The following is a 22,851-nucleotide window of genomic DNA, read 5'->3' as shown; positions in this document are numbered from 1 at the left end:
AATAATAAGAAAAAGGCATTATTGCAAGGAAAAAAAAATCTGAATAGTGAGAAAAGACAATTGGCAAGAAAAAATTATTTTAGAGATTATTCAGAATAGTGAGAAAAAAAAAGGAAAAAAGAAAAGAAAAATGTCAAAAAAAATAGTTGTGTAAAAAGAGTATTATTGTGAAAAATAAATAATGAGCAATAAACTCCCCAATATAAAACACACGAGACACCACATGAAGCATTCACTGATCTTGTGAATCACATTTCTTAAAAATTGAAGGAGGGAATGAAAGGAAGCGACGTCAAAAAAAATCAAATGATCTGTCTCTTTCTGCAACAGACACACATATAAACACACACATACACACACTCCAGGAGCCTAGACATGGAAAAAAGGACAAAGTCCAGAGAGTCCCTGATTCTCCAAAAGGGGAAGTGAATTAGTGTGGGAAGACCTGACAGCGAGCCGGAGGAGTTTTGGATGCGTGAAACAGTCAGTGCGTGGGCCGCGGGTCACTGCGACTTGTCGTCCGAGTCGGAGGCGTTGGGTTGGTGTTCTCTGGGAATGCTGAGGCTGGTGTGACGATCCCACAGTTTGTGGAGTTCAGTGGCTTCGCTTTCGCTGCTGGTGCCACTGGTGCCGCTGTCTCTGAAACTCGCCAGCGGCGGACGAACCTTCACACCCTTCACCGTCATCGAGCCCTCGATGGCTTTACGCAGCTACAGCACAAACCACAGCACAGACACATGAAACCAATCACACATTTAGAAAGTTACAAATGTTTCTGTTTCAAATAAATGCAGCTTTTTTTGAACTTTCTATTCATCAAAGAATCCTGAAATATCAAATGTATCATGATTTCAACCAAAATATTGAGCAATACAATTGTTTTCAATATTGATAATAATCATAAATGTATCAAAGCTTGTTTCCACAAAGGAATTAACAAAAAAAAAGAGGCAATTATGACTTTCTATCTCACAACACTAACTTTTGTTCTCAGAATTGCAAGTTTGCATCTTCCAACTGTGAATTAAAACATGCAATAAGACTTTTCTTCTCAGCAAATTTGCATCTCACAATTCTGACTTTTGCCCTAAAAAAAAGGAAATTATAAAAAGAAAAAAGGTCATTGCAAAAAATGAACAATTGCAAAGAAAAATTCACAACTGCAAGAAAAACACATGATTACGAGAAAAAAGTAATAACTGTGATAAAAGTAATAATTGCAAGAAAAAAGGTAATTTATGAGAAAAGTCATAATTGCAATAAAAAAAATCATATTTATGAGAAAAATCATAATTGCAAGAAAAAAGCCATGTTTATGGGAAGTCATAACTGCGTAAAAAAACAATTATGAGAAGTCAATTGCAAGGAAAAAAATCATAATTGTGAGAAAAAAAAAATCAGTTGCAAGAAAAAAAGTCAAATGTGAGGACAAGTTCAAAACTGAGAAAAAGTCATGATTGCGAGAAAAAGTCATATTTGTGAGAAAATTCTAAATTGCAAGAAAAAAAGTAATATTTATGATAAGTCGTAATTACAATAAAAAAATAATTGCGATAAAAGTCATTGCAAGAAAAAAGTCATTTATGAGACAAGTCATGATTACAAAAAAAATCTTTAATGTGAGGAAAAAAATACAAAACTGCGAGAAGTCATAATTGCAACAAAAGTCATAAATGCAAGAAAAAAGAAATATTTATTAGAAAAGTCAATTGCAAGAAAAAAGTAATGTTTGTGAGAAGTCTAATTGCAAGAAAGAAAGGCATGTTTGTGGAAAGAGAAGTCAAAACTATATAAAAAAAATCATAAGTCAACAGCGAGGAAAAATTTGTAATTGTGAGAAAAAGCAAGAGTCATAATTGCAACGAAAGTCAAAATGTAAGAACAAAGTCATTTTTATGAGAAAAGTCAATTGCAAAAAAAAAGTAATAATTGTGGAAAAAAAAAAAATCTAAATTGCTAGAGGAAAACTGCTAGAAGAAATCATAACTGCAAAGAAAAATCCAAAACTGCAAGAAAACTGCATGATTGTGAGAAAAAAGTCATAATTGCAGGAAAAAGCCATGATTGCGATAAGTCATAATTGCAAGAAAAAAGCCAAGTTTGTGGGAAGAAAAGTCATAATTGCAAAGAAAAATTCAAAACTGCAAGAAAAATGCATGATTGCAAGAAAAAAAGTCATAATTGCAAGAAAAAAGTAATGTTTGCGAGAATTCAAACTGCAAAAATTCATAATTGTGATAAAAATAATAATTGCAAGAGGAAAACTGCTTAAAGAAATGTCATAATTGCAAAGAAAAATACAAAACTGCATGAAAAAAAGTAATGATTGCAATGAAAGTCATAATCGGCAATAAAAAAGGCAATGTGAGGAAAACCATAAATTTGAGAAAAAAGCCCAGAATTGTAAAACATAAAAACTGTAATTGCAAGAAAAAAGTCACAATTGTCAAAAAAAAGTGAGAAATAAAACTGAGAAAAAGTTGTGAAAAAGTTGCAATTACATTTTTTATTTAGTGGCGAGAATAAGTTCCATAAAAATGTTTGCTGAGCAACAAATCAGCATATTAGAATGCTTTTGGAAAGATCATGTGACACTAAAGTAATGATGTAATCATTACTCCAGTAACTGAAGTATTGATGCTAAAAATTCAGATTTGATCACAGCGATCAATTACATTTGACCAGATATTTTGCAATAAATTGCAATAATATTTCACAATTTTACTGTATTTTTGAGCAAATAAATGCAGCCTCGGTCAGCATATAAATGAGATGATATTTTCAGCTGAAACTTCAAAGTGTGATTGGTGAACTCTCACCTCTCTGAGTGAAACGACTCCAATAAGTCTCCCGATGCTGGTTACATAAGCGTGATCCAAACCCAACAGAGAGAAGATAGTGTGAGTCTGTCAGAGAGATGCAAACACATAAATAAAATTAAATAAATGGCATAATACTTAAATGTGTAAAATGTGGTAGTGCTTTCATGCACCAAAAACATTCACAGTGTTATTTTTCAAGTTACTTTTTAACAATGCAAAGTGAAAACGCATACATTTTAAACTACACTGTGACCACACGCATGCACACAAAACACATGCATAAATCAATGTGTGTGTGGACAGAGAAATAATGAGTGCGCATGCTAGTGTAGAAATGTGTAGGTGTGGGAGAAGGATGAATGGACTGCATTAAGCACATTCACAGCTGCAGGCAGGAGACGTGTGTGTGTGTGTGTGTGTGTGTGTGTGTGTGTGTGTGTGTGTGTGTGTGTGTGTGTGTGTGTGTACCACTGCAGAGTCTTAATGAAGACTTCTGTGCTTTTGCCACAAGTAAGTTTGGAAATGCAGACGTCAGCAATGTGTGTGTGTGTGTGTGTGTGTGTGTGTGTGTGTGTGTGTGTGTGTGTGTGTGTGCAGAAGCCTTAATATAACATTTCAACAGAGCTTATATTCACATATATCCTAAACTTACACACACTCTCTCTCTCACCTTGTGCAGTGAAGTGCGCTCCACCAGCTGGAAGGGGGCGGGGTCAATCTTGCAGTCGTTGAAGTTGACCTGCTCGTCAAGCTGTTGCTCCTCCCACTCCTCAATCTGCATTCACAGCCAGAAATGGTTTATTCACTTTATTTACTAGTCCTTCCTGCATCTATTTTATACTTCTAATTTATAGTCAGTTATACTGTATTCTTTCATTTGTACTTTTAATTTGAGAATTTGTGCTGTTTTTTATTTTTCACACTATAAACATTGTAAATATAGCAATTTTTAAAAATAGATATATACTTTTAAAATTAATGTACATTTACAACGCTACACTTTATATATATACATAATATAATGTTTCGAGAATAAAGTTAAATTTACAAGAATAAAGTTGAGAATAAGGTAGAAATGTTTCAAGAATAAAGTTTCGAGAATAAACACGAAATTTTTTGAGAATAAAGTGGAAATTTTTTGAGAATAAAGTCGAAATGTTTTTAGAATAAAGTCAAAATTATGAGATTAAAATTTCGAGAATAAAGTTGAGAATAAAGTTGAAATTGAATAATTTAATAATGCTGAAAAAACGAGAATAAAGTGGAAATTTTTTGAGAATAAAGTCAAAATTATGAGAATAAAGTTGAGAATAAAGTTGAAATTGAATAGTTTAATAATGCTGAAAAAACGAGAATAAAGTGGAAATTTTTTCAGAATAAAGTCGAAATGTTATGAGAATAAAAGTTAAATTATGAATACCTATACAGTTTAAGAATAATGGCGAAATTATGAGAATGAAGTTTAAATTACCAAAATAAAGTTTTGAGAAGAAAGTCAAAAACATTTTTTTAAGTATAATGTGGAAATTATGAGAATGTAGTTTAAATTACGAAAATAATGTTTTGAGAATAAAGTCGAAATGTTTTGAGAATAAAAGTTAAATTATTTGAAGAATAATGCCGAAATTATGAGAATGTAGTTTAAATTACGAAAATAATGTTTTGAGAATAGTCAAAAAATGTTTTAAGTATGATGTGGAAATTATGAGAATGAAGTTGAAATTACGAAAAAAGAAAGCTTAGAGAATAACGTTGAAATGTTGAGGATAAAATTTAAATGCTTAATCTCGTAATCTTAGATTTTCAATCTGATTATTGGTGTGCATGTAAATGTAGTTTATGAAAGGTTTTTTTCACTATAACAGCCGCAGTGTGCTCACCTCGCCAAGAGTCATGTCATCCTCTGCGTCTGGATCCTCCTGAAACACACACACACACACACACACACACACACACACACACACACAAACACACACACACACACACAGTGAAACTCCTTCGCTGTCACTCAGAAAAAGCGCTTTGCAGTAACATTACATAACATGACAAGCTTGGATACAAAACCCCTCTCTAAATAGACTGCGAATAGAGAATACAGTTTTGGTTGTAGTGTAATATACGAGTGTGTGTTGGTGATTTGTAATGCTAATATGTTGTGTCATCTGATCAATAGCTCTGAGCGCGGCTTTGGCAGTCGAACGATTCCAGTTCCTCTTCCTCCCTCTTCATCTCTCTCATGCTAAATTTAATCGATGAAATCAGCCTGCAGTTGCACTTTTCTCTGCACAAGTATATCACACACACACACACACACACACACACACACACAGATATTGGCGTATAAATCTTTGCAGCACTCTCTGCGCATTAATAAAACATCCATCCATTAGTGCTGCTTTCTGTAGAAATGTGAGCGTAATGTAATGAGCAGACAGACGGCCTGCGGGTCTCGCTCTCACACCGCGCTCAAACCATTTACTGCACCTCTACCTGAGAAAGACGGCGTAATGATGTGCGGCTGATAGACATAAGAGTCTGACGGCTGGGTTTGTGGCCGTTAGGTGTGTTTGACAATCATGAAAGATGTAGAAAGATTAGAAAGGCGTGCTCATTTTTCCTGTTGCTTTGCACTGCTCTCTCTATTTTAATATTGACAAACATACATAATTGAAATTATGAGAATAAAGTTACAAAAAAAAATTTCCAGAATAAAGTCAAATCTACGAGAAATACAGTTTCGAGAATAAAGTCGAAATTACGAGAATAAAGTTTTGAGAATAAAGTCGAAATATTTCAAGAATAAAGTTAAAATATTTGAAGAATAATGTCAAAATTACGAGAATGAAGTTAAAATTATTAAAATAAATTCTAAATGTTTCGAGAATAAAGTTAAAATATTTGAAGAACAATGTCGAAATTAGGAGAATGAAGTTGAAATTATGAAAATAAATTTGAAATGTTTCGAGAATAAAGTCGAAATTACGAGAATAAAGTTTTGAGAATAAAGTCGAAATATTTCAAGAATAAAGTTAAAATATTTGAAGAATAATGTCAAAATTACGAGAATGAAGTTAAAATTATTAAAATAAATTCTAAATGTTTCGAGAATAAAGTTGAAATTACAAGAATAAAGTCAAAATATTTCGAGAATAAAGTTGAAATTCTGAGAATGAAGTTTCAAGAATAAATTCGAAATATTTAGAAAATAAAGTTAAAATATTTCACGAATAATGTCAAAATTAGGAGAATGAAGTTGAAATTATGAAAATAAACTTGAAATGTTTCGAGAATAAAGTTGAAATTATGATAATAATGTTGAAATTGCAAGAAAAGTCAAAATATTTCGAGAATAAAGTTCAAATATTTGAAGAATAATGTCAAAATTACGAGAATGAAGTTAAAATTATTAAAATAAATTCTAAATGTTTCGAGAATAAAGTTGAAATTACAAGAATAAAGTCAAAATATTTCGAGAATAAAGTTGAAATTCTGAGAATGAAGTTTCAAGAATAAAGTCGAAATATTTCACGAATAATGTCAAAATTAGGAGAATGAAGTTGAAATTATGAAAATAAACTTGAAATGTTTCGAGAATAAAGTCGAAATTACGAGAATAAAGTTTTGAGAATAAAGTCGAAATATTTCAAGAATAAAGTTAAAATATTTGAAGAATAATGTCAAAATTACGAGAATGAAGTTAAAATTATTAAAATAAATTCTAAATGTTTCGAGAATAAAGTTAAAATATTTGAAGAACAATGTCGAAATTAGGAGAATGAAGTTGAAATTATGAAAATAAATTTGAAATGTTTCGAGAATAAAGTTGAAATTATGATAATAATGTTGAAATTGCAAGAAAAGTCAAAATATTTCGAGAATAAAGTTAAAATATTTGAAGAATAATGTCAAAATTACGAGAATGAAGTTAAAATTATTAAAATAAATTCTAAATGTTTCGAGAATAAAGTTGAAAATACAAGAATAAAGTCAAAATATTTCGAGAATAAAGTTGAAATTCTGAGAATGAAGTTTCAAGAATAAAGTCGAAATATTTAGAAAATAAAGTTAAAATATTTCACGAATAATGTCAAAATTAGGAGAATGAAGTTGAAATTATGATAATAATGTTGAAATTGCAAGAAAAGTCAAAATATTTCGAGAATAAAGTTAAAATATTTGAAGAATAATGTCAAAATTACGAGAATGAAGTTAAAATTATTAAAATAAATTCTAAATGTTTCGAGAATAAAGTTAAAATTACAAGAATAAAGTCAAAATATTTTGAGAATAAAGTTGAAATTCTGAGAATAAAGTTTCAAGAATAAAGTCGAAATATTTAGAAAATAAAGTTAAAATATTTCACGAATAATGTCAAAATTAGGAGAATGAAGTTGAAATTATGAAAATAAACTTGAAATGTTTCGAGAATAAAGTCGAAATTACGAGAATGAAGTTAAAATTATTAAAATAAATTCTAAATATTTCGAGAATAATGTCAAAATTACGAGAATGAAGTTAAAATTATTAAAATAAATTCTAAATGTTTCGAGAATAAAGTTGAAATTCTGAGAATGAAGTTTCAAGAATAAAGTCGAAATATTTAGAAAATAAAGTTAAAATATTTCACGAATAATGTCAAAATTAGGAGAATGAAGTTGAAATTATGATAATAATGTTGAAATTGCAAGAAAAGTCAAAATATTTCGAGAATAAAGTTAAAATATTTGAAGAATAATGTCAAAATTACGAGAATGAAGTTAAAATTATTAAAATAAATTCTAAATGTTTCGAGAATAAAGTTAAAATTACAAGAATAAAGTCAAAATATTTTGAGAATAAAGTTGAAATTCTGAGAATGAAGTTTCAAGAATAAAGTCGAAATATTTAGAAAATAAAGTTAAAATATTTCACGAATAATGTCAAAATTAGGAGAATGAAGTTGAAATTATGAAAATAAACTCGAAATGTTTCGAGAATAAAGTTGAAATTATGATAATAATGTTGAAATTGCAAGAAAAGTCAAAATATTTCGAAAAAGTTAAAAAAGAAAAGGAAATGTAAAAAAATAATACAATAAAATAATAAAGATAAAACAAAAACAGTAAATACATTATTATAATTAAATAAAACATGCCTAAATAATATATCAGGTTTAATCTATTAAAAAGTGTACTTCTTTCTTGCTAGTGTAGAAATAAGCAGTTAATAAACATGGTTTGCATTGAAATACCATTATTAAGCACTATTTTTGTTACTACTGTAAAACTATAAAACATTTAGCTTGAAAATAAAAACATTTATGTTGTTACACATTTTAAATGAGCAAGTTAGTTGCAACAATTACAACAACAACAATAGTATTTTAGTGACATATATCACTACATTTAGCAATAATGTATAATGTATTTATTTATTTTATTATATTAATAATTATAAATATGAATTACCATTAATTAATACTTACTATTTAGCTATTCGACCAAAGCAGATTTCTGCTAGAATCAACTACTTAAACATATTTTAGGGGCAAATATGTACTAAACTATTTCTAAATTTCTAAAATAAAAAAAAATAAAAATAAAAAAAGGAAAACATTTAGTTAGAAAAAAAACATTTAATGTAGTTACACATTTTAAATGAGCAGGTTAGTTGCAACAATAACTAACAACGGTAGTATTTTAGTAAAATCATTATATTTAGCAATAATTTATAATGGATTTATTTATTTTATTATATCAACAAATATTCATATTTAATATTTAGCTATTCAAATCAAAGCAAATATAATATTTAGCGATTCAAATAAATTCTGATTGCGATTCTGATTCACTTTGATCTATTATGAAGACGTTAGAAAAAGAGAAAACCACATTGGGCCTCATTGACTTTCTCTGCAAAAAACCATACATGCCAGGACTGAAGTGACACGAGGGTGAGGAAATGATGACAGAATGATCAGTTTAATATATAAACTCTACAGCAGTACTGAGGTTTACATGAAGTGAGCAAGACAAGTGTTATTGAACACAATCATTCACTGGCTCCGCCCACTTCTCATGCAGCGCACACTGATTGGCCAGTTCTGATGTCATGCTGATGATTGACAGCTACGCATGCTTGGTCGCCTCCCACGTTCCTGCTAGATTACAAACCTTTGAACCTTTACTCAAACCGAGTTTAATGTTTACCACAATAAAAAACAATATTGTCTTGGAATGTGGTCAAATCTTCACAGTAAACTCTAGCGGTTCAAAAGTCAGGAGCAGGCACGAGGAAGGCGTTCATGAAAAGATGACGGATGATTTGACGAGCCCGTGTTTTATCACGGCTCTTACCAAGACCGATATCCTGACGCGTTTGGGCGGCCTGTAGTCTGGAGCGACTGTGTGCTGCACGTTATTATTCTTTTATAAGGGAAAGGAGGGAAAACATAACATATACACCAAAAAAAACTTCAAATGATAACCCTCATATGAACATAAAACTGTGTCTGTGAGAGAAAGACTCACCTCCAGTGCATCAGTCTGAGGTCGAGCACATAAGAGATTCTTCAAGCCAAGGCCAGAATCATGAGGACCTGGAAAACACACAAAACACTCACAATTTGGCCGAGATGCATCTATTTGAAAATCTGGAATCTGAGGGTGCAAAAAATCAAAATACTGAGAAAAACACCTTTAAAGTTGTCCAAATTAAGTTCTTAGCAATGCATATCACTAATCAAAAATTACATTTTGATAGGTTTACAGTAGGAATTTTACAAAAAATCTTCATGGAACATGATCTTTACTTAATTTCCTAATGATTTTTGGCATAAAAGAAAAATCAATAATTTTGACCCATGCAATGTATTTTTGGCTATTGCTACAAATATACCCCAGCGACTTAAGACTGGTTTTGTGGTCCAGGGTCACATATAATATAAAATCTTATTAATGCAGAATTATTTTATTTTTGGAAATCTTTCAGAGCACAAAAATGTCACTTCTGTGCAATCCAGTGATGGATATAATATATAAAATAAATAAATATAAAATGAAATGAAATTATTACTGCACTATTTAAATCAGATAATATAATATATTACAAAAAAAATCTTATTAATGCAGAATTATTTTAATTTTTGAAATATTTTAGAGCTTAAAGAAGACAATTAGATAACAATATAATATAATGTAATATAATATAACAAAAAAGATTTTATCATTGCAGAATTAGTTTAAATTTGGAAGACTTTTAGAGCTTAAAGACGACGATGATATAATATAATATAAAAGATCTTGTTAATGCAGAATTAGTTTAATTTTGGAAATCTTTTCGATCTGAAAGACATTTAATGTAATATAATGTAATACAATATAATATAAAAGATTTTATTATTGCAGAATTAGTTTCATTTTGGAAATCTTTCAGAGCTTAAAGATGACAAAAACATCATATAATGTAAAAGATCTTATTAATGCAGAATTATTTTAAATCTTTAATAGTTATAATTCATAAATGCTTAAAGAAGACAGATAACATAATATCATTTAATATAGAATATATTATCATTGCAGAATTATTTTCATTTTTGAAATCTTTTAGCGCTTAAAGAATACAATCAGATAATTTAATATAATATAATATAAAAGATCCTATCAATGCAGAATTATTTTAAATTTTGCTTTTTTTTGTTACTAAACTATAAGGGGGAAAAGACAAAAAAAGAGAGAGAAAAAATAATAATAAAAAGTACAAATAAATTTAAAAATATATAAAAAAAAAGCAAAAATAAAAAAACACCCAAAAACTAATTCTGTGTACATCCTCTTTTCTAATTTTTTTTTTAAATATAAGAAAAAAAAAAACACAAAAATGAGAAATATTAGACAAAAAATGTTCAAAAAAGAGATAAAAATAAAAAGGAAAGTAAAAATAATACAATAAAATAAATAATATAAAAAAAAAAAATCACCCAAAATCTAATTGTGTGAAATATTTATATTATATAAATATTATAATATATTTTTTTACTAAAATAAAGGGGGAAAAAAGTTAATTTGTACCAAGAAGTGAGGTACACCTAACAAAAAACACCAACGGAAAAAAAACTGACAAACAAAAAAACCAAAAATAAGTAAAAGCAATACAATTAAATAATAAATATAATAAATAAAATAGTAAATACTTTTTTTTAAATTGAAAGGCAGAACGTTTCCTGCTACAATCAGCTATTTAAACATTTGGAGACAAATTTGTACCAATAAGTGAGGTAAATCTAACAAAAAATCACCAAAAAAATAATTCTGTATATGTCCTCATTTCTAAAAAAAAAAAAAAAAAAAAAAAAAAAAAAAAAATATAAAGGAAAGTAAAATAGTAAATATAGAAAACAAAAATAGTAAATAATTTTTTTTAATTGCAAGGAATGAAGTTTTCTGCTAGAATCAGCTATTTATAACTATCTGTATTTAAAAAACAACAGAAGTCTATGCAATGCTCTCAATTAGATGGATAACAAACGTGTGTGTGATATTACTTGTCGGGATCTCAATGTTTTTCTCAGCGACAGACGTCCTCTTCAGCGCAGGTTTCAGTGGTTTGGGGGAGATGGGACGGGTCGGTGTGAAAGACGACTCTTCTGTGGAGATCTACACACAACCATTTAAAACTGCGTCTTAAAAACTGAGAAAGAAAACAGTAGAAAAAATAAGATGAGAGACCCAAGCAAACGTTTGTTCTCTGACCTGGAAGCGAACCTCCAGGTTGACCTTTTGACTCCCTTCCTCACTGCTGGGAGTGCTGACCACAGACACACGCTTCCTCTCAGCCTCCGCTCGCTCGCGGATGAACTCCAGCCGCCGCGCGCGACCCAGATGCTGAGACAGGATCGCCTGCAACTGAGCGCGCTCAATGGAGCCCAGCAGGATCATCGACTCTACACCAGAGACAAATTCAGACTTTTAGTCAACAAGGACGCTTTAAATACATCAAAAGTGACAGTAAAGACATTTAGAAAGTTTCAGAATGTTACAAAATTTAAATTTTAAATCAATGCTGTTCTTTTGAACTTTCTATTCATCTGTGAATCCTGAAAAATAATACTGGAAAAATAATGAAAAAAAAAAAAAAATAATAAATATAAATATAAATCGAATTGCATATTTAAAAACTATTTTGAAAAATATTCAAAATTATTTACAGCATATTTAAATGTTACAAAAGATTTCAATTTGAAATAAATGCTGTTTTTTTTAACTTTCTATTCATTTGTGAATCCTGAAAATATTTTTTGATTTTTTTTTTTAAATTAAATTATTTAAATATAAATCTAAAATGAATTGCATATTTAAAAACTATTTTGAAAAATATTCAAAATTATTTACAGCATATTTAAATGCTACAAAAGATTTCAATTTGAAATAAATGCTGTTTTTTTTAACTTTCTATTCATTTGTGAATCCTGAAAATATTTTTTGATTTTTTTTTAAATTAAATTATTTAAATATAAATCTAAAATGAATTGCATATTTAAAAACTATTTTGAAAAATATTCAAAATTATTTAAATTCTTTTTTTCAAAATTATTATGAAAAATATTCACAATTATTTACAGCATATTTAAATGCTACAAAAGATTTCAATTTAAAATAAATGCATTTTTTTTTACTTTCTATTCATTTGTGAATCCTGAAAAAAAATGTGATTTTTTTTATTAAATTATTTAAATATAAATCTAAAATTAATTGCATATTTAAAAACTATTTTGAAAAATATTCAAAATTATTTAAATTCTTTTTTTCAAAATTATTTTGAAAAATATTCAAAATTATTATGAAAAATATTCACAATTATTTACAGCATATTTAAATGCTACAAAAGATTTCAATTTAAAATAAATGCTGTTTTTTTACTTTCTATTCATTTGTGAATCCTGAATTTTTTTTTTGTTAAATTATTTAAATATAAATCTAAAATGAATTGCATATTTAACAAATATTTTGATAAATATAAAAAATCATTTTGAAAAATATTGAAAATTATTTTGAAAAATATTCACAATTATTTACAGCATATTTAAATGTTACAAAAGATTTCAATTTGAAATAAATGCTGTTTTTTTATTTTCTATTCATTTGTGAATCCTGAAAAAAAAAATTGGATTTTTTTTATTAAATTATTTAAATATAAATCTAAAATGAATTGCATATTTAAAAACTATTTTGAAAAATATAAAAAATATATTTTGAAAAATATAAAAAATTATTTACAGCATATTTAAATGTTACAAAAGATTCAATTTAAAATAAATGCATTTTTTTTTTACTTTCTATTCATCTGTGAATCCTGAAAAATAAAATACATCACAGTTTCCACAAACATATTGTGCTGCATAACTGTTTTCAACTTTGATAATAATCAGAAATGTTTGTCGAGCAGCAAATCAGAATATTAGAATGATTTCTGAAGAATCATGTGACACTGAAGACTGGAGTAATGATGCTGAAAATTTATCTTTGATCACAAAATAAATGAGATTTTAACACATATTCACATAAAAAACAGCTGTTTTACATTCTAATAATATTTCACATTTTTTCCGTATTTTTAATCAAATAATCAATCAAACAGAATATGAAAAAAATATTTTTTTTTTCCTATCTTGTCATTTAGAATGCAATCATTTGTACGTAAAAAGTTTTTGGAAAAATAATGAAAAATATTTATAACAAATACATTTAAATATAAATATAAATTAGATATTAAAAATCATTTTGAAAAATATTCGAAATTATTTAAAGCATATTTAAATGTTACAAAAGATTTTAATTTGAAATAAATGCTGTTCTTTTGAACTTTCTATTCATCCATGAATCCTGAAAAATAAAATACTGAATGATACTGAAGACTGGAGTAATGATGCTGAAAATACAGCTTTGATCACCAAAATAAATTACATTTCAACAGATATTCACGCAGAAAACAGCTATTTTAACTTCTAAAAATATTTCCCAATTTTTACTGTATTTCATTATATCGGTATGTGATTTTTTTTTTTTTTTTTGTAGAATGCAATCTTTTTTACTTAAAAAAAAATGTTGGAAAAATAATGATTTAAAAAAATAATTATTATTTAAATATATATCTAAAACAAATGACATTTTAAAAAATTATTATTTTTTAAATATAAAAAATTATTTAAAGCATATTTAAATGTTACAAAAGATTTTAATTTGAAATAAATGCTGTTCTTTTGAACTTTCTATTCATCCATGAATCCTGAAAAATAAAATACTGAATGATACTGAAGACTGGAGTAATGATGCTGAAAATGCAGCTTTGATCACAGAAATAAATTACATTTCAACAGGTATTCACAGAGAAAACAGCTATTTTGCCTTCTAATAATATTTCACAATTTTTACTGTATTTAAGTATATCAATATGTGATTTTTTCTTTTGCACTTAAAAAGTCTGGTGCAATCTAAACAAACCACCAATGTATGCATGCATGTGTGTTTGTACCTGCAGACTCCACCAGCGCCACCGTTTTGAGGTTTCCTATCAGGAGGATCTCATGAAGGTCTCTGTAAGTGGAGTTCAGCGTGATATAACGAACATCTCGGACCATGATGTCCTCCACACGAATATTATACTTCCTGCAGAAAGAGATGCGATTGAGATGCAAATTTATCCTTCGTTTTTTTACAGTGACACTTTTTTGTTGGCATACAAGACATATTTTATTCCTGTATTGACTGATATTTTGGCATCATTGGGTGGAAAACAGACGAGCCAATAAAACACACTGAAAAGAAAGATGAACACAGAGAGAGAGCGAGGGGAAGAGATACAAAGTGGTGAATGTCAATGAGTGTGTGTGTGTTCATCCTGCTGATAAGTGAGTTTTCTGCAGAATCGAACTCAGCAAAAATCTTGCTTCCCACACACACACACACACACACACACACACACACACACACACCGTTATGTAATTCTCTCGACAGGTATAAATGCATCTCTCAGATGCCTCAGATGAGTTTGACACCAGGGCAGAAACACACAATCATTCAGAGCAATATATCAGTGTGTGTTTGTGTGTACATTCTGCATCATTGCTCCAATTTTCTGCTCTTTAATCAAAACAGAAATAAACACACACACACACAAGGTGTCAAAATCTGATACTTTGAAACCCTGAAAATCTGAACGCCTCAGAAACTAAGATTGATGTGCATGTTGCACATTTTGCCATTAGTCTGTAGTGCCACTTAATAAAAATAAGTAAAAAAGTTTTCAATGAAAATTAACAAATAAATAGATTAAATTGCTTTATGTAGTTAAATGCAACAATAAAATATTAAATTATTTTATATTTTAATTGCATTCAAATAACATTTGCCAATTACTTTATTTCACACGTAAATCTGCATCTAAGCCATTTATGTTATTTTAGTATCACTGTGACACTATTATATTTTTAATTGATATTTTAAATCAGTTTTTATTTTAATATTTTCTGCTTTAGTCATTTTTGTATCAATTCATTAGTTTTTGTCATTTATATTGTTTTGTTGTTGCCTTGGCAGTTAGCTGAAATAAGAAGCTTTCAATATTTAAATTTTTTTGTTGTTGTTTATATTAAGTTACAAACATGCTTTTAATGGCTTAAATTTTAATTTTTTAGTTCAAGTATCAGATTTAGACATCTATAATAATTTCCAGTGAATTTTGGGATTGGTAGATGTAATTAAAGTAATTAAAAAAAATATATGAACCATGGCAAATATTACTTTGATATTAAATAAGTTACACAGCCAAATCTTAAACATGAAGTAAGTATTTTTTTTTTTGTAAATTTAGTCTTTTTTTGTTTCAATTCATTAGTTTTTGTAATTTTTCTGTAATTTATATTTTTTTTAATTTATAAGTTTTTTTGTTGCCTTGGCAGCTAGCTGAAATAAAAGGTTTTCTATATTTTATTTTATTTTAGTTAGTTAGTTATTAATTAATTTTATTTTATTTCAAGTAACAAAATGCTTTTTAATGGCTTAAAATAAATATTTTAGTTTTAGTTTCAGATTTAGACATCTATAATCATTTCCAGTGGGTTTTTTGATTGGCAGATTTAATTTTAGGAGTAAAAAAATTAACAGTGGCAAATATTACTTAAATATTAAATAAGTTACACCTTAAACATGAATTTTGTCTTTTTTTGTAAATTTAGTAATTTTTTTGTTTCAATTCATTATTTTTTGTCATTTTTTGTCATTTATAGCTGAAGTAAGGTTTTCTAAATTTAATTTAATTTAATTTAATTTAATTTAATTTAATTTAATTTAATTTAATTTAATTTAATTTAATTTAAATTTAATTTAATTTAATTTAATTGTAAAATGTAAAACTTAATGTCACCGTGATTTAAAGTGAGGAAAAAAGTGCATTTCTACTTCAATATTTTGTAGTTGTTACAGAATCCTTCAAAACAGACAGTTCTGAGATAGAAAAACACAAAAACGTAAACCTGGAAGGACAAATATTAATAACTACATAGAGTGAAAACAAAATAAATAAAAAGATAATCAAACTAAGTTATCAAATTAATCAAATGCAAGAAATTCATAAAAATATCAAAAGAATTACAATATTTTTTATAAATGTATAACATCTATATATCCATATAGAATCTTACACTTCTCTAAACCCTTCACTATATTAAGCAATAATGGAAAAACAGACAGAGAGACTCACTCATGGTGGCCCCAGCCGAGTTCAGGCAGGTAAGGCAGTTTCTTAATGCGGATTATGGAGTCGTAGATGGACGGCTGAAGACTCTGAGCGACGGCGTTGGCGAGAATCACAGCGATCATGATGGGCAGAATGTGACTGATCTGACCCGTCAACTCAAACACAATCACGGCTGTGGAAACTGTGTGTGTGACCGCTCCGGATAACGCTGCCGCTCCTACAGAGAAACAGATTTAACAAAACAAAATAAAACACTTCAGATTGGTTCACTTTAAATTAACAAACTAAAAGAAAAAACAAAATACCAATTGAACACAAACTACTAGGAAAATTCAAAGAAATTGATATAAACAAATGCTCATCAAGGCTGCATTTATTTGATCAAAAATACAGAAAAAAAAACAGTAATGTTATTACAATATGAAATAATGTTTTTTTTGTTTTTTGTTTTTTTTAATGTACTTTAAAATATAATTTATTTCTGTGATGCAAAGCTGAATTTTCATCAGCTGTTACTCCGGTCTTAAATTTCACACGGTCCTTCAGAAATCATTCTAATATGCTGATTTATTATTAGAATTATCAATGTTGGAAACAAATGTTGTGCTGCCAAATATTTTTTTTGAACCTGTGAAACTTTTTTCTAGGATTCTTTGATGAATAGCAAGTTATAAAGAACAGCATTTATTCAAAATATAAATCTTTTCTAACAATGTAAATCCATGCGATTTTTTTAATGAATTTACCACATCCTTGGTGAATAAAAGTGTTCATTTCTTTCAAAAAAAGAAAGAATAAAAATGTACCCCAAACCTCTGAACAGTAGTGTATATTGTTAGTAAATCTTTCTATTTTAAATAAATGCTGTTCCTTTTAACCTTTCATTGATCAAAGAATCCTTAAAAAAAGTATCACAGGTTCCAAAAAAAATTAAGCAGCACTATTTTTAAGCACTGATAATAAATCAGTATATTAGAATGATTTTTGAACTTTGATTACAGATATAAATTAAATTTTAATGTATATTAACATAGAAAAACATTGTTCTACATCGTAATAATATTTCACAATATTACTTTTTTTCTGTATTTTTGATCAAATGAACAGCTTTGATGAGCATAAGAACTTCTTTAAAAAACATAACAAATCTTACTAATCATAAACTTTTGAGTGGTAGTGTATACAGAGTTTATAAGAAAAACTATTTGTTATAGTGCATTTGCTGGTCAAAACCCTACACTATATTGTCCATTAGGTTATAAATAAATAATAAGCATTCAAAAGTGGTTATTTTTATTTCAAAATTAAATCCAGTGGCTTATAATCAAAGACTAACAATGAAAACAATCCATGACCTGCCACAACACAACTAAATCAATGCCTCTCAAAGTCACTATGGCAACACTGAAGCAATTTCCATAAAAGGTAATCAGCTGTGATGAACGTGTGTGTGTGTGTGTGTGTGTGTGTGTGTGTGTGTGTGTGTGTGTGTGTGTGTGTGTGTGTGTGTGTGTGTGTGTGTGTGTGTGTGTGTGTGTGTGTGTGTGTGTGTGTGTGTGAACATGTCTGTTGAAGCACGTCACATGTGCGACAGCATTTGTTTCTCACCCACAACAGCGTATCCACCGGGAACTATGGGATAGATGGTTCCATCTGTATTAATGCCCTCTGGAAACCACGCCGCCATACTTTCACCCACCAAACGGCCAAACGCAGCACCTGAAACACACAGTATCACATTCTCAGGTCACATTTTAGTGTCCCCATAATTTTTGTCTCAGTATATTGCATAAAATATTTTAGCATGTAGGGAAGACACTACTGTTTTTTCATGCACTTGCCAAATTTTGAGCTTTTGGACTATTTTATAATTGTTTAAGTTTAAATTATTACATGTTAACTATGTGCATATATTTAAAGGCAGTTCCCTTTCGATACTTTCACTCGTACTGCGTCTGTAAAGACGCTATGGGAAAAGCTCCTTTTCTCCTGAGACTGAAGCATTTCAATAACGCAGTGTAACTGCACGGCCATTGGTTCGTGCAGTGTTAAAGAAACGAACCAATGGCTCGGCAGCGGAGATGCACAAACCTATGGCGATGATTCGCGCCCGATCGCGCCAAAAGGGGCGGAGCATCTGGCTATATAAGCGAGCATTTCGCCATAGGGAACTCAGATCCTTCTTCTTCAGCGACGACTTCTGATCTTCGCAGAGACTGACTACGCAGACTTCGCTCAAGCAAGCCTCTTCTTCGCCGTTGACGAGCCTCGCAGCGGATCTTCACTGCTCGGCGGATTGACGCTCCGGAGCTGATTCCCTGCTGCTATCCGGCGAATATCTAAAAGAGCAAATTAGAGCAAATTTCTACGGCGTTGTTCCAAATGCCACGGCGTTTTTGTCGCTCGTGCAGAGCCCCTCTGCACGCCGCTGACACTCACGCTGAGTGCGTCTCGTGCCTGGGTCACGCCCACGCTGAGGCTGCGCTCAATGAGACGGAATGTTCCCACTGCGGGAATATGAGTCTCACTTCCCTCCGCTCGCGGCTAGCTTTCTTTTCAGAGAGCGACGCCGCTTCTCGCGCCCTCCCGCTTACTTCCTCGCAAGAGCCTGCTAGGAAGAAGCAGCGGGGCAGGAGATCTAAGAGCGCGGTGACAGGCGAGCTCACGCCGGCTCAGACCCCGCGTGCCTCGCCTTCACCACACGGAGAGGAATCGCCAGTTCTCTTCCTGCATCCTGACCAGCGTCCCTCTGCGGCTGCGAGCGATCTGGTCTCCTTCGGAGGAAGTGAATGCGAGGATGACAGCATGTCATTGGCCGCATCTGACACAGAGGAGTTGTCGGGCTCTTCCCATGACCCCGCCCCCTTGCCGTCTGCGCAATCCAGCGCCGCCAGCGCCGGTATGGACGCCGAACTGTTCCGTGTCCTATCTAAAGCTGTTGAGGAGCTGGATCTTCAATGGTCTCCCCCCGAGGAGCCATCTAGGAGCCGGCTGGATGAATGGTTCCTGCCGGGGCGCCGCCAGGCCCCTCGTCAGCGAGCTTCACCATTCTTCCCCGAAGTCCACGACGAAATATCTAAGTCCTGGCGTGCTCCATACTCCGCCCGCCTTCATACTTCCTCTTCTGCTGCCCTCACCACGGTAGATGGCGCTGAGGAAAAGGGCTACGAGAAGCTGCCCCCGCTGGACGAGTCAGTTGCTGCGCACCTTTGCCCGCCCACCGCTATCGGTTGGAAGGCGAGGGCGTCACACCCGTCTAAGCCGTGCAGGACGACCTCTACCCTCGCTGGACGAGCGTATTCGTCTGCTGGACAGGCAGCTTCAGCGCTTCACTCTATGGCGGTACTCCAGGTGTACCAAGCAAAGCTCCTCCGCGGTCTGGACGAGTTGAACCTGGACGATTCCCCGCTCAGAGAGATACGTAGCGCTACGGATTTGGCGTTACGCGCCACGAAGATGACGGCTCAGGCGATCGGGCGATTGATGGCCAGTTTAGTGGTGCTGGAGCGCCACTTGTGGCTTAACTTGACGGAGATCAAGGACGCGGATAAGGTCGCCTTCCTTGACTCCCCCATCTCGCCTACCGGCCTGTTCGGCCCAGCTGTCGAGGGTTTCGCGGAGCGCTTCACCGCGGCGCAGAAATCGTCCCAAGCTATGCGACATTTCCTGCCCAAACGCTCCAGCTCTGCAACGGCTCCTAGTCGCCCCAAGCCGGCGCCGACTCAGCAGCCTGCGAAAGCCACGCCCCCAGCTGCGCAACCAGCGCCTCAGACGGAGCTCCGTCCTCGGTCACGCCCAGCCAAGCGCTTTCCCTTCCCTAAGCGTCAGGGACCTCGGCCAAGAGTGGTGCTGGACCAGGCGCCGCCAGCGTCTTCCTGATCTCAACAGCAGGAAGAGGGAGGGGCCAAGTCTCGCAGCAGCCGGACCAGCCCCCAAAGTGCCTCTTTTAAGCCCTTCTACACTCCGTTCTGTTCCGAGTGTAAGGGAACTCATGTTTGTAAAAAATGTAGCTGTAACTCACGGGCCCTTTATATCAGCGCCCTTACAGCAAACCGCTGTGATAGCGGAAAAAATAAAAAACAAACATTTTCAAGAAAAGAGCAAATTTCCTCTTCCAATGCTTTCAGACAGCATACAGCTGTGCGAACCATTGCAGCCCCTAGCGACACGATCCGCGGCATGGCAAGCCATCCCCGGAGTGTCAAAATGGGTTTTGGGTATAATAGAACGAGGCTATGTACTCCAGTTCGCTCGAAGACCTCCTCGCTTTCATGGTGTGATCACCACCTCAGTTCGCAGCAAAGACGCAGACGTCTTGCGATTGGAGGTAAAGAATCTGTTGGCCAAGGGCGCCGTGGAAACGGTCCCCCCAACACAGAGCGAGTCAGGTTTTTACAGCCGTTACTTCCTCGTTCCAAAGAAGGATGGCGGTCTACGCCCCATCCTCGACCTCAGACAGCTGAATCGCGCCCTCATGAGACGGCCGTTCAGAATGCTTACACTAAAACAGATCCTCTCGCAGATACGCAAAGGGGACTGGTTTTGTTCACTAGATCTGAAGGATGCATACTTCCACATTCAGATCGCCCCCCATCACAGGCAATTCTTGAGATTCGCCTTCGAGGGAGTGGCATATCAATATACAGTCCTTCCGTTCGGACTGTCGTTAGCCCCTCGCACGTTTACAAAGTGCATGGACGCAGCACTTTCCCCTCTGAGACAGATGGGAATCCGCGTCCTGAACTATCTGGACGACTGGCTCATCCTAGCCCAGTCAGAAAGCGAGCTAACACACCACAGAGCCTTAATCCTCAGCCACTTAGAGTGCCTAGGACTCAAGGTCAATTTTGCCAAGAGCGTGCTGTCTCCCAGCCAACGCATTGCGTTCCTGGGAGCAGTTTTCGACTCATGTCAAATGAAGGCAGCAGTTGCGCCGCAGAGAGCCCAAGCCATTCGCAGGCTCGCGGCTTCCTTCAAAATAGGAGCCCTTCGCCCTCTCAAGGTTTTTCAGAAGATGCTCGGCCTTATGGCCTCAGCATCTCCAGTACTTCAGTTGGGTCTACTTCAAATGCGCCCCCTGCAGTTCTGGTTGAAACCAAAGGTTCCTCCTCAAGCGTGGCGTTTGGGACGCCAGCGCATCAAGGTAGATCGGGCCTGTATAGCAGCCCTGGCTCCTTGGAGGTGCGCTCAATGGATGGAACAGGGCGTTCCCCTGGACTTGGTGGTCAGAAGGAAAGCGGTCTCGACAGACGCCTCCAACTTAGGTTGGGGGGCGCTGTGCGACGGCCAGCCTGCTTTCGGCCTATGGTCGAAAGCGGAGAGTCGCCTTCACATCAACTGCTTGGAAATGCTAGCAGTGTGTTTAGGCCTTCACACCCTTCTACCTGCGCTGAAGGGTCACCATGTCTTAGTCCGTTCGGACAGCATGACAGTGGTGTCCTTCATAAATCACCAAGGGGGCCTCTCGTCGAGACGTCTATTTACGATGGTAGAACGTCTCCTGAAATGGGCTCAGCTGCACTTCCGCTCTCTAAGAGCGACGCATGTGCCAGGCAAACTGAACCAGGGAGCAGACATGTTGTCTCGGAGCAACGTCTCCTCAGACGAATGGACGCTTCACCCTCACACGGTTCAGCAAATATGGGCTGTCTTTGGCAGGGCGCGAGTAGATCTTTTCGCCTCAAAAGACAATCATCACTGCCCAATTTATTTTTCGAAGGAACAGGACGCATTGACCCAAGAATGGCCCAATCTCCTGTTATACGCATTCCCTCCTATCGCTCTGCTGCCACAGGTCATCAGGCGAGTGCGGGAACAGAAACTCAAAGTCCTGTTAGTGGCTCCATTCTGGCAGAACCAGCATTGGTTTCCAGATCTTCCCAGGCTGCTCTCAAGAGCACCATGGGCCGTGCCACTGAGACGAGATCTCTTAACACAGGCGAACAGAACGATTTGGCACCCCCAACCGGAATTGTGGGCGCTGCACGTTTGGGCTCTAGACGGGAGCCTTTAAGTCTCCCTGAGTCGGTTTTGAGTACTATTTCACAAGCTAGAGCACCCTCTATGAGGCGGCTCTACGATCTCAAGTGGTCTGTCTTTTCTGCCTGGTGTTCCACCCGCGGTACGGACCCAATTTTATGTGACATATCTGTGATATTGTCCTTCTTGCAAGAGCTGTTGGATAAGGGGAGATCCCCTTCCACGCTCAAGGTCTATGTTGCAGCTATAGCGGTATTCCATGACCTTGTAAACGGTCAATCTGTGGGAAGGAACGACTTGGTCGTTCGTTTCTTAAAGG

The 22,851-nt window shown here is 33.6% G+C and overlaps 1 protein-coding gene across 1 annotated transcript in view; it reads right to left on the bottom strand.

Annotated features, from left to right (window-relative positions):
• Positions 1-292: 292 nt before the first annotated feature.
• The window catches only part of LOC141285234 (chloride channel protein 2-like), a 23,597-nt gene continuing 1,038 nt past the window's right edge, over positions 293-22,851 (bottom strand). Inside the window, exons 2-12 of the mRNA XM_073818275.1 lie at positions 18,162-18,272; positions 16,557-16,770; positions 14,331-14,464; positions 11,552-11,742; positions 11,344-11,455; positions 9,332-9,399; positions 9,158-9,226; positions 4,703-4,741; positions 3,493-3,597; positions 2,820-2,906; positions 293-710 (exon numbers count right to left, since the gene is read on the bottom strand). Of these exons, the coding sequence (XP_073674376.1) occupies positions 504-710; positions 2,820-2,906; positions 3,493-3,597; positions 4,703-4,741; positions 9,158-9,226; positions 9,332-9,399; positions 11,344-11,455; positions 11,552-11,742; positions 14,331-14,464; positions 16,557-16,770; positions 18,162-18,272 (1,337 nt within the window). The 3' untranslated portion in view covers positions 293-503. The remainder of the gene's footprint in view (positions 711-2,819; positions 2,907-3,492; positions 3,598-4,702; positions 4,742-9,157; positions 9,227-9,331; positions 9,400-11,343; positions 11,456-11,551; positions 11,743-14,330; positions 14,465-16,556; positions 16,771-18,161; positions 18,273-22,851) is intronic.

The sequence above is a fragment of the Garra rufa genome, chromosome 14 (assembly GCF_049309525.1).
Source record: "Garra rufa chromosome 14, GarRuf1.0, whole genome shotgun sequence".
Taxonomy (NCBI): domain Eukaryota; kingdom Metazoa; phylum Chordata; class Actinopteri; order Cypriniformes; family Cyprinidae; genus Garra; species Garra rufa.
Note: the sequence above shows the minus strand (reverse complement) of the source record. Positions and strands in the feature narration are given on the sequence as shown.